We start from the raw sequence: 13,385 nt of genomic DNA, 5'->3' as shown, positions 1-13,385 counted from the left end.
TCCTGGCACTTTGGGAGGTGGAGGTGGGCAGATAGCCTGAGGTCAGAAGTTCGAGACTAGCCTGGCCAACATGGTACCCTGTCTCTATGAAAAATACAAAATTTGCTGATTGTGGTGGTGCACGCCTGTAATCCCAGCTACTCGGAGGCTGAGGCAGGAGAATCGCTTGAACCCAGAAGGTGGAAGTTGCAGTGAGCTGAGATCGCACCATTGCACTACAGCCTGGATGACAGGAGCAAAACTCCCTCTCAAAAAAAAAAAAAAAAAGGCTAGGTGAAAGGAAGAATAGGCTGGAAACAAATTATCTAGGAAAAACAGGTTGATGGGTAAACAGATCTATCTTCCTTTTTTAGCACTGGTCAATATATTGGCTTTCAAGGGTATTCTTTGATTTATAAGACAAATGGAATACAAGATTTGGACTCAGGAATGCCTGCTTTGGAGAAACTTACAAAAGGGAAAAGAACACCCTTTAAGATGTGTGTGGGATTTTTCAGTCTTTGGGATATAGACTGACATTTCCCGCCACTAATAATCTTTCTTATGGGGCACAGGGAAAGCTGCTTTCTCACCCCAGTAGTTAGTTTGACACCATGTGGCAGAGCTGTTGCCAATGAAACAGGAGAAGTGATGCCACTTGCCATTACAACCTCCCAACAACCACTCATGTTCTGTCTTCCCCTCAGAAACCGTAAAGGTCTGATCTAGAAAATGATGGTTCCCGGTGCTGAAAAGGCCTACATCTTTAACATTACTGCTTAGAAAACAGCAAACACTATTGTAAAATCTATAATGCAAAAGGTTTATTGTAAAATGTCTGTACACTCAATGCTGCTAGGCATCAGCCTTCCCAAAAAGAACAACATGATTTTTATATAAAACGTTATGAAATTATTGCTGACATGTAGATCCATACCATATAAATGCTATGACACATGCATTTCCTGCAAAATAACAGTGTGCTTAAGGATAACCTGTAAAGCATCATCCAAAATAAATGTCTTTGCACCACATCATAATTAAAATGGCTTTGGATTACGCACTTGGGGAGATACATGGGCTGAAATTTCCTTTGCTATATCGCTACTTCTAAAATGTATCATTTTCTAATAACACATTATCCATAACCCCTTTTTGAGATGCTGGCAAATTTGAAAATTTAGAAACTTATTTATTTTTTAGAAAAATAAGCAATATATTGATCATATTTTAAACTAGGAGGCAGCTTGCTTTAAGGAAACATTCTTAAAAAGCTTGCAATAAAAGTGTCTCAGTAAAAAAAATCTCTATTTTGTTGATTTATATTTTATATTTTCCACATATTCTGAATAATATCTTCAAACATTTCTGAAAAACCACAGAAAATTCTATACCCAGACATTTTTCTCTTTCCACAATATTCACAACAGAAAAAAAAATACAAAATTATCAACTATTAGATTTATAACTAGCAATTCAGTGACAGCAGTCCTTTTTTATTTACGAAGAATTAGATCAATGCTACAAACAGTTTTAAGTGCTCAGCTAATTTTTGGAACATCTAAGCAGAAAGGCAGGGGTGAACATTTTTACTCACCACAGGATACCCATTTACAGAGACTCAAAAATCTCAATTGTACCCTAAACCTTCATATTCCATTGAAAACAAAGGAAGCAGGAAAGATAAGTAAACCGGAAAGCATGTAGAACAAATCTATTTGGCTTTTTAAGTCCTCTTACCTTTGTAAGATGACAAAAGAAAGCACAAATAGGGCTGCGGGATTGGATACTCCCTTCCCCAAACGAATAAAAAACAAATGCTTTTCTTCTTTTTCAACGAAGCTTCATTCTGTCCTGTAATGGTAAGTGTTAAGTGTGCTAAGGACTCGGTCATAGCTTCTCCAAGACAGGTACACTTCAGGTTCTCTTGTGGCGCTTTAAAATTACCTGTAACTGGGTTTCACCCCAGAATAATCAAATCTGAATATCTAGGATATATTTTAGAGCTTTCCAGATGGTTCTATTGTGCAGTTTTTAAAAGTGTATCCTTTTGGTGTTTAATTGAACTATGTTAGGATAATGTTTGTGCGCTTATAGGGTATAGTGCTAAAAAGGAAAAAGAAATTTACCTTTCAATCTGACATTGTAGTAGACACTTTAAGTATGTGTTACATATCCTTAGACTATAACTTCAGTATATATATTTTAATTCATTCTTTAAAAGATATAAGAACTAAATTAAAAATATGGGAAATAGACTATATTCTGTAAAGCTAATGAAATACTCATTATCGAACATGGATATCTTCCAGTAACATTGTGTTTCTTGAAACTAACAGTGTTTAAGCAAATATTCAAATACTGGATGCTATATATAAATAAAAAGATCGAGCTAGATTAGCAGACTAGGGACCGTGGGCCGAATCCAGCCACTGCCCATTTTGTGAATGATGTTTTGTTGGAAGTCAGTCATATCCATTATTCTACTTGTCTTTTCTTTTTTAGAAGGAGTCTTGCTCTGTTGCCCAGGCTGGAGTGCAGTGGCATGATCTCAACTCACTGCAACCTCTGACTCCCTGGTTCAAGCAATTCTCCTGCCTCAGCCTCCCGAGTAGCTGGGATTACAGGCATGCACCACCACGCCCAGCTAATTTTTGTACTTTTAGTAGAGAGGAGGTTTCACCACGTTGACCAGGAAGGTCTTGATCTTCTGACCTTGTGATCTGCCCACCTTAGCCTCCTAAAGTGCTGGGATTACAGGCGTGAACCACCATGCCTGGCCTATTCTACTTTTTTTATGGCTGCAGTCATGCAACAATGGCAGTGTTGAGTAGTTGTGACAGAGACCATATGTCCCAAAAGCCAAAAATATTTACTATCTAGACTTTAATAGAAGAAGTTTTCTGACCCTCTGCTAGAGTCTGGATGTTTGTGTACCCCCAAAATTCATACGTTAAAATCCTAATCCCCAATGTGATGATATTGGGAGGTGGGGCCTTTGGCAGGTGATTAGGTAATGAAGGTGGGGTCCTCCTGAAGGGATGAGCACCTGTAAGACACACCCAGAGAGAACCTTGTCCCTTCCACTATGTGAGCACACAATGAAAAGGCACCCTCTGTGAACCAGAACGTGGGTCCTCACCAGACACCAAATCTGCCGGTGCCTTGATCTTGGACTTTGCACACTCCAGATTTGTGCAGAAAATTTCTGTTGTTCGGAATCTGCCAGCTTATGGTACAGTCACGTGTTACCTAATGATGGAGATAAGTTCTGAGAAATGTGGTGTTAGGTGATTTCGTTGTTATGCAAGTGGTATGCAGTGTATTTACACAAACCTAGATGGGATAGCTGACTACATACCATTGATCTGGGGTAAAAATCTGTGCAGCATGTTTCTGTACTGCGTGCTACAGGCAGTTATAACACAATGGTGTTATATTTGTGTATTTAAACAAAAAAGGTAGAGCATAAATACAGCATTTTAACCTTATGGCACCACTGTCTCACATGCAGTCTGTCATTGACCGAAACGTTGTCGTACAATGCAGGACTCTATGTTTTTTATAGCAATCCAGACAGACTAAGACACTCTTCAACTACATGACCTGTAGCCTGATTTTGGCTCTGAAATTTGTGACTAAAAAATTACTATATCATTTCAAAAAGTCTTTTTTTCCAAAAGTGAAACACCAGCTAAGATACTGTAATTTAATATTATAAAATTTCTGACAATATAAATGCACATGCAGCTTATGTTTTCTTTCCTACTCTTAAAGTAAAATGCTCACTAAAAAGCATTTATGAAAGATGCCAGAATGGCAAAAAAAAAATCAACCTCAAAAAATTGTATGGCATGTATTTCTTGAGGCTTAATAACAGAAATAATTCTAGATTGTTTTTAAAAATGGTGTTTTATTTAAACAGGACCATATTGCCAGGTTTGTCTTGTTATGTAATGAGGCAATGGCTAAGCCACCATGACTACATTAATCTAAGTACATGACTGCATGGAGCATGTCTCTTCAGTGAGAAAACGAGGGAAAAGGAAAGAAACCTACCATCTGTCATTCCTTCCCTTCGATGAGGCAATGCTGGTTGTTGGTCCATCCGCCCTCCCTTGTGTTTCTTAGTGGGCCGAGGCCTCTGACTTTGACTCACGGCTGCACTGGTGTTACTGTCAGTAGAAAATGGGCTGGTAGGTCGAGGTCTTTGAGAGGAGGTAAAGGCTTTTCCTAAAATGAAAATAAAGGGAATGGGTTCTAGAGAATGTCATTATAGCCTGCTGATTCTGTCCTGTATTCCTGCTCTATGACTAACCTGTTAATCTACCTAGAGATAACACTTGAAGATAGCAAATATTGGTGCATCTCTGTAGAAAAATATATTTTCTACATTCTTAGGTGCATGTATTTTGTTCAATTTTTAATAAGCTAACAACACCCCCACTGACCCTCCCCAAAAATCAAACAAATGAACATAAAACAGATTCACCAATCCAAAACTCAATATTGCATGATTATACTTCTATTTAACCTTGACAATATTAGTGATATTTTCAAAGATGTATGCAAATTCATGCAGCTTTTAGTTCTTAAAATTAAAGAAGCTATCTATGAAGTATATACTGTTTTATTTGTTTAATAAAATTTCATCCTTGGAAACTTACAAAATCTCTCTGAACACAGAAAAATGCCATATGGTAATTACATCTGAAATGTTACATGAAAGGTCTGCTCAGACACATATGTTAAATTGACCTTACCACTTATGCACACACACGATGACTTCTATCTCTTTTGGCATAAACTCAGTAACATCTGTGTAGAGGACAGCAGGTTAAAATCACCTTGTATACCCAGCGTGCAATAGGTATTTTCTGGTGAATGTTATGGTATCTGAGCAGCCTCCAAGTTCTCATTGAAAAGTGATATGTGCTGTGTCCTTTTCTTGTGGTTTAGAGTAGGTGTACAGGGAAATCTATTCTGGGAAAGGGTTAGCTAATAAATTTTCAACACCTTACAATTTTAATGCCATGTTTATTAGAGTAACAGAGGCCTGGTTTATGTGCATGTATTTACTCTCCTGTGTATGTTTTCATTTCATACAACATTATTGTATGTAGTTACATTTTCTTAAGTCGCTGTGACAGGATATTACTTAATGCTTTATTAGCTATTAGCATACATGCAAGAAATGCACTTATGCTTTCTAATGTATTAGTTTCCTTGCACGTTCTCACTGCTCTGCTTACAGCTAATGCCACAAAAAGCACTCAAGCAACATAAAGTTTCAGACTTATTCCTTACAATGCAAGACAATTCAAATAACAGTTCTATTATAACATATTTTAGTTTGGATGCTATTTGAAAAATAAACCTCTGCAATGCTTAGAAGATATTTTTTCTTTCATTTAAAGATAGCTAATGTATGTTCAAAAGAAATATTGGTGGTATAATTCCAAGAAAACTTCCATGACTCATTTTTATAACCTGAGAGTTTAGAGAAGGGTAAAAATCATTTTTCTTTACTATTTGATAACAGTTAAGATTTTGCAAACGTACTTAATGTTTTATTAGTTTGTTTTGCAAGGAAGTTCAGTTTAATTCATATATTAGAATATTCTTATATGTATAGTTAAGAATTATACATACATATATAAAAGCACGCATCATGCCTAAGTTACTTTGTTTCAAATATTTACAAATTACTGATCTATTATTAATCCCACATTCTTTTTTGTGGAATGGGGAGCACTTGAAAAATTATAAAATTGTTCTTTTATATGATTACTTACCACTCTCAGAAATCAAAATTAAATTACCCTAAAGAGAAATACACATGTAGTCATTATTTTATTCAACTTGCAAATGCAGTAGGTGTATCTTTAATTAGCATCCTTTAAGACAAATAATAAATTATCGTATTAAAATCTTACTAGCCAAACGATTAATAAGACCATAAGCCATTTGAACTGGTAAGACCAACAGCCTTAGACCCATTTACCCCATGCTAAGGAAACCTTCCCAGAAAATGCATTTGCAGAAAGAGATGAGGCAAAGGAAAGTAATGGAGATAAAAGCTGAGTAAATTTAATCACTGGGTACATCATTAATTGTGTGAGGATTTTGCAAAGTGTGAGTTATTGAAAATTGAATGGCAATCTTAGTTGCTGCTTTGCTGTAATATAAAAAGGAAGCCTATTCCAATTAATCAGCAAAGCCGTGAAGAGAAAGGAAAATCAGAGATAGAAAGAGGCGGAGTCTTTTCTTGGCTCTGCAAAACTAGCATCAGAAGAGAGTTTTGGTAATGGAGCATCCAAATTGTGTTCATGCACATTAAAGAAAGCCCTACAGTCAGACTCACTAAGGGGAAAGAACAGGAGAAAAGAGGTCAGTGTCCAAGGACAAGATTCTCTCATGCAAAGAGTGTTGACTTGGAGTCTACCAACCTGTTCTTGTAAGGCTGGTTCCATCCAGCCTAAAACCAGCTTTATCTGCTGCTGCCACCAGTGCTTGTGCAAAACTGCCGCTGGCAAAGATAGAGCCATCGGAGGAGCTACCTACACTAGATCTATGACTAGAAAAGTTACGATCCTCATCAGATGCAGAGCCCCATCCATTTACCATTGAACCTAAAAACAAATGTAGTGGTCTAGTGAGTTGTAGATATTGAAAATCTCATCTGCTGTACACACTATACTAACGAGCAAGTAGGCTGTCCTCGCTTCTTCCTTGAAGTTTCATCATGATTTCTTTAGCCAAATACAAGTATCAGGTACATTTTAAACATTTTTTGTGCAGAAGAAAGAAGCTCATTTAAAATCTGTATCTGTTTGCAACACATAAGCAAAGCACGTGCTGTACTGTTCACCTCTTACACTGTTTAAACCATTACACAATCATTTTCCAAAAGAGAGTTGTGATGTACATTTTAAGCTACTATAATTCAGAAATGAACACTTTCAGTAAAACAAACTTAGTGTTCTTAAACTCATCACAGACTCAGTTGAAGAAATAGTGTGAATATGTTTTGAATTTAATGCAGACTCCAAAGATAATCTGCATAGAAACTACACTATATCATAAAAGGCAAAAATTATTTCAAGATTTTAAAATAGAAACTTAATTACAAATAACAACAAAAATTCACAAACAAAAAACGTATAAACAGTATCAAAGCAAATGAACTTATAACATAAGATAAATGTATTTTAAAGAAGTTCTATTAATTTAAATGCTCTTTCTGCTTACTTTGCCCTTTAAGTTATTTAAGAACTCCAGTTTTCTCTTTAGTACTAAGATTTATGTTAAAAAGTAACATTTATAAGGACTATCATCGGCATTAACATGAATTTTTTCTGCAAAATGCAACATGGGAATAGAGGAAAATAAATTTAGTTTTATGTTTAAAGAGCTGTAAGTTGTGAAGATACTCAGAAACATTTTTTCTTGATTTTCTAGCAAGTCATTTATAATTTTATATATTTTCTTAGACAAAAACAAACAACATAATCTCCTACTTAATAAAATTAATATTACAAGATTTATTCATGTTGGTATACCATTAATTCATGACACAAAAAACTACCAAGTATTGCTTATCCTATTTTTGTTAGAAGAGGAGCAAAAAGTATTTGTAAGAAACTAATTTCAGATTTTGAAATAAATCAAATACATATTTACATAAAGGAGATGAAAGTCAAATGCTATAGACCGTTTATTTATTTATTTTTTCTCTAATATTTAAGCGACTACAGAATAGTTAGGAGTGTTGCCCCGATGCAGTATTTGTAATTTTGGTCAAGGGGCCAGGATCCAATGACACGGATTCGTGCACTTTCAATACCAAGAAAACAGAAGCTGAACTGGTTAGAATGATCTGAGAAGTTAAAAGGGTGTTAAGTGTAGCAAAGAAAGATGGAGTTTTGATTCTGGTTGCCAAAAGCACAGAGATACACTTTTTACTTTTCAAACAAATTCCCTTGACACAGGCCACTGCAAGGAAGTCAAGATAACACCAGCAACTGAGCCTCTTCTGAGAGAATCATTTCTGGGTTAATAACCACAAGTCAAGGACCAACAATCCAAAATGAAAGAAGAAATGATGCAGTGGGCTTTGCAATATAATGCTGTACTAGGTTAGAAAAAAAACCAAAGACATTCAGTGAGGCGGTCACAAAAGAATACGAAACTCTGGAACTGAGGATGGTTTAAAAACATTTGGAAGCTCACTCCCTTCCCTGTGCTGTTTTCTGTATTTCTAAATGCCGGCTCTTACTGTCCAAAGAAACGTCTCTTTAATCTTCACCTTATTTCACTCCTAAACTCCTCCTACCTAATTTCATTCTCATCTCTTCTGTCTTCCTCATTGCTTTCCGCACTATCTTTGTGAAGCACTTACATACATGTGTTCCTCTGTTTAAAGCCTTACCCAGCTAGCCAATGCCATATCCAAACTGCTAATTCAGTATTTGCAACTCTTCAATATCTAGCCTAGCCTACTGATAGCATGTGGCTCTGCACCCACACCCAAATTTCATCTCGAACTGTAATCCCCCTGTGTCAAGGGGGGGACTTTGTGGGGGTGAATGGATCATGGGGGCGGTTTCCCTCAGGCTGTTCTCACGACAGTGAGGGATTCTCATGAGAACTGGTTGTTCGATAAGTGTCTGGCATTTCCCCTGCTCGCTCTCTCTCTCTCCTGCTACCATGTAAGACATGCCCCTTTGTCTTCTGCCATGACTGTAAGTTTCCTGAGGCCTCTCCAGCCATGCGGAACTGTGAGTCAGTTAAATCTCTTTTGTTTATAAATTACCCAGTCTCCGGTAATATCGTTACAGTAGTGTGAAACCAGACTAATGTACCTGCTGTGTATTAGTCCTCATTCACTCTCTTACAGCCTGTGTGTCTCCTTGCTCATTTACATAACATCATCTTTCATTCTTTACACAGAGATATTGCCACTAACACTATTAACCACTGACAAACTTTAAAGTCTAAATTAAATGCCACTTCTGTTATCACCTTAATTCTATCTTATTATAGAGAGAATCCATCTCTCTACCTCCTTTGGTTTCCAAACACTACACATAAACTCGCATATCAGTTCTCTCTATATATTATGGTCTGCTGCACATGTGTTTCCTCTCCTAGACAATGGAATTCTGGAGGTTAGGAACTATTTCATACTTATTTTCATATTTTTTGTTCAGGGACATTTTACATTAGAAATTCAATAAACAGTAGGCATATGGAATTAAATGCATTCAACTTTTTCATTATTCTATAATTCTGTGTATGACATTATTTGATGTGTAACTTCTTAGCAATAGAAAGAATTTTCTCATAGGAACTCTTAGAAAGTTTATTAAATAAGGAATATAATGAGAAATAGTATATAGATATGTGATATATATGTGTGTATTGGTTATGCTTTGATACACTTAAATATTGATATTTAGCAATATCTTATTTAAATTAAGATAAAAAATTTACATTAAGTGGCAGCTTAGTTTCTTTGGAGTGTAAATTTTCCATCCATGTTTATCCATCTTAATGCACTTGGCCCAGTGAGTTGTTTTCTAAAATTTTTATTTTTCCACTATAACCAGCCTAAAAATAGTGGAGTTTCTTTGGTTTCATGTCTACGTCTGCTTGCTGTGTCATTCCAGCCTCAGGATCTAGCAGACTGACACATTTGGTCTCTGAACCTATAAAACTGACTGTGTACCTACTGAGAGGTGAAATCAGTAAATCCTACACTACAGTAGTAGCACTGAAGAAATTATATCCTGTGAGACCTCCGAGCAGAGAATCAGCCTAACTTTCTGCCTCAAATAATCCCATTTATCTCCCTGTGGTAACTTGCCAGTCCTTCGTCCGAGCATTTCCACACACACACTTGTGATACTTTAAACAAATGGTCTACTTCCTGCGTTTGTGTCTTTGCTCTGCCTCTCTCCCAGCCTTTAGTGCTCCTTGTATGTCCTTAAAACTCCCAATTATTCAACAAGTTTTCTCTGCTGCTTTTTGTCTCCCTCTGGGAAAAGAGAGTAACATGGAAGACTGGGCTTCAAGTGAGTATTGGTAAATACAGAAAGAACATCAGCTATTCTTTCTTTTGTACTATCTTGTAAGAGACAAGATAGATAACTTCAGAATTCAAGATATGTGACCACAGATACTTGGCCATATCAGGCAACAGGAAATCTCATGATCCAATCCGAAGAGACGGAAGTGTCTCATGTTAGTGTAGTTGTGTTTGCCTTCAAAACGGAGGGCAAGGAACATGGAAAGAAATTTTCTCTCCTTCTTTTCATCTCCCCACCTCTCTGTCTGGTATCTTCGACATCCCTTCCTCCACAGTTTGGTTAAGATGTATGGAATGCGCATACCTATGGTAAATATTTTTAAAAGACATTTGGCCACATTCCATAAATCAAATAGTATATAAAATATTAAAATTCTTTCTGTAAAATGGCTAAAATATATTGAACATCCACTGATTTTACCTCTTAGTGGCCTTTCTAAAAAAAGGAAAAATGTTGAGATTTAAACATGAACAATGAGCTGAAGATCTAGGTAAACAATTACCCCTCTAAAAAAAGAGAGAGAGAGAGAAGTAAAAGATAATGAATGAACAAAAATAAAAACATGAATTCACAAATTTAAAAGTAAGTCACTTTTGCGATAACTGATTTTTCTTTCATAAACGTAAGTATAAACATGAAAATTAAAATGAACACCAGGTAAAACCAATTCGGCTAGAGGCTTCTTACAAATTATAAGCACTCCATACCAATTTGACATGTTTTAACCCCAAACATAATCAATACATATTTAAATGTTTAATGAAAAATGAATTTATGTCAGATAGCCAAATTTATTTGTGTTTACATTTTCAATCTTTCCAAATTTCCCTGATTTAAATTGCAGAAAGGCCACAAAAAAATCTCAAATGTATTCAAGCTGTTAAAGTAGTCCTGCACATAGGACATTAAGTTGTTGCTCGAATGTTACTGAGCAGTGAAATACCATGATAAAGTGGCATCTTGCTGTGTCTCTATTACATCTTCAGCACTAAAATTAATTTATGATCAGTCATCAATTCATTTACATGTCGTTTTATGCTAAATCTTTCCTTGCTGATAAATGCTTATCCTTAGATCCATTAAGCTAAAGTCTGTGCTTCATAATATGACCCTGCTAATTGTTGCATTACCATTTTTATGAGATACAAAAACTAGCCGTCCCCCATTTTTTTCAACCAATATTTAATCTATGAACTTTTCCTATTCAATGTTATTTGTCTACCTGTTAAGTAAAAGCTGCAGCTACAAACGTCTTTAGATGAGTTAATCCAAATATTGACCTTTGCCTACATGTAGAAAAACATGTCAAATCTGCAGAACTTCTTCTTTCACTCAAACATTTTGAATATGCAACGATTCTACCTGCATGCCTCAGAGAGAAAGGAATGTGTAATCATCTCTAATCCCAGCACTTTGGGAGGCTAAAGTGGGAAGATCACCTGAGGTCAGGAGTTTAAGAACAGCTTGGCCAACATGGTGAAACCCTGTCTCTACTAAAAATACAAAAAAATTAGCTCAGCGTAGTGGCCCGGGCCTGCAATTCCAGCTACTCAGGAGGCTGAGGCAGGAGAATCTCTTGAACCTGGGAGGCGGAGGTTGCAGTGAACAGAGATTGCACCACTGCACTCCAGCCTGGGTGACAGAGCGAGACTCCATTTCAAACAAACAAACAAACAAAAAAGAAAAAAGAAAAAAAGAAAAGGAATGTGTCATACATATGGAAAGCAAAATAAGCAATTAAAAATATCTTCATTAGGACATACGATGCTTGATACCTTGTTTCACTCAGATAAAAATTACATGTGTAATGTCCCCCTTCCCCTTTTTATCTGCTCAATTTTGAAATATATATTTAATTGTTCTTTAAAGACATCAAACCTGTTGAAGTAGTCTAAGAAATTAATTTGATTATTGTGGCATTATCCCTGAAATTTTCCTCAATACTAAACTTATTTTCCTTTAAGTTTTGTAGAAAAGCAAAGTTTCAGGTCAAATATTTCAGTGGCCGAGGCTCTAAAAGCTGTGTGGTTGAGTCAGATGGCGAGGCCGCCAGGTTTCACCGTTTCCATATCGATCTCCTGTGGGAGTTCCAGTACAAACCTCCAAAAACATAAACTAGAAAACATAGAGCCAGGATTTCCTTTCAGCTGTGGGATTCCTGTGGAGTCCAGCAGTCGAGGAAACTTCCTACTTGTCTCACTGAACAGGACACAGTCTTCCTTTTTGTGATCACTGAGGCAGTTAGAATCTCTGCTACACGTTGAGGACATTTTCCCCCTGCGCTCTCTCCTACTGCCTTCTGTTTCGTTTTTCCTGGTGGTGTCATTAAATTCGGGAAATAATTACCCTTGACTCCCACCGTGGAAGTTACAGAAAGAAGTACTGGAGCCCTCCCCCCACCGTTACCCAACGGTTCGGCATTTAGGAGGAAATTACAGGCTTACTCCTGAAGACAAGCCTTTATGTTCACTTTCTAGCGCAAATAGCGTCCAGTGAGCTGTAATAAATAAACATGTTGTATTTTATTACAATCAAACAAGTGTGCATTATGAGCATAGATTACGAAAATTATTAAAATGAGGTTCACTGCAAAAAGTGCTGCTAGAGCTGAATTTCGGTAGCATGGGTCACTATAAATAAACATAGAACTGAATGTGAAAAAAATGAATCACAAAAGTCACATCTAAAATTAATATCTTGATCTTGATTAAATGTGTAAGGAAAAAGGACTAAAGTTTCTAGAGAGAAAATTATATGTTGTGCTTGTATACATATTTATTCATGTGTGTTTATACACACACACACACACACACACACACACCCAGTTCCACGTATTAAGCAACAAACCAGCATATTATTTTCCTCTTAAATATACCTATGCCACAGATCAGAAGAAAGGTGTGTGTTCCCAGAGCAGGGATCATGATAATTTGTCTTTAGAGTAAGACTGACTGATTTTGAATATTCTTCTTCCATTTATCAGGTGGGTAACCTGGAAAAAGGCTTTAAAACCCTCAGTGACTCAATTTTTTAGTCTAGTAAATGAAAATAATACTGCTAGTAGGGTTGTGAGGATTAAATGAATTAACATACACTAAAACTTTATAATAGGGATCGGCAAACTTTTTCTGTAAAATGACAAACACTAAATATTTTAGGCTTTGCTGTCCCTGTCATACATTCTTCTTAGTTTTTGTTTGTTTGTTTCTTGTTTTCCTACAACCCTTTCAAAAATGTGAAAAACCATTCTTAGCTCATGCGACCACACGAAACCCAGGCTACTGCTGAGAAAGATGCCTTGCATGGGCCGGGCGC

At 36.4% G+C, this 13,385-nt stretch overlaps 1 protein-coding gene across 5 annotated transcripts in view; it reads right to left on the bottom strand.

Annotated features, from left to right (window-relative positions):
- ROBO2 (roundabout, axon guidance receptor, homolog 2 (Drosophila)) overlaps positions 1–13,385 on the bottom strand; it is a 625,987-nt gene that overhangs the window by 10,232 nt on the left and 602,370 nt on the right. For 4 of the 5 annotated variants that reach the window (XM_011966115.1, XM_011966117.1, XM_011966116.1 and 1 more), the window contains one exon: positions 4,039–4,212. In XM_011966115.1, the coding sequence (XP_011821505.1) occupies positions 4,039–4,212 (174 nt within the window). Of the gene's footprint in view, positions 1–4,038; positions 4,213–6,428; positions 6,612–13,385 lie in introns of all 5 variants that reach the window. The other variant, XM_011966113.1, reaches the window with a different exon arrangement.

Source organism: Mandrillus leucophaeus, unplaced genomic scaffold, assembly GCF_000951045.1.
Source record: "Mandrillus leucophaeus isolate KB7577 unplaced genomic scaffold, Mleu.le_1.0 Scaffold745, whole genome shotgun sequence".
Lineage (NCBI taxonomy): Eukaryota > Metazoa > Chordata > Mammalia > Primates > Cercopithecidae > Mandrillus > Mandrillus leucophaeus.
This window is presented reverse-complemented; position numbering and strand designations above follow the sequence as displayed.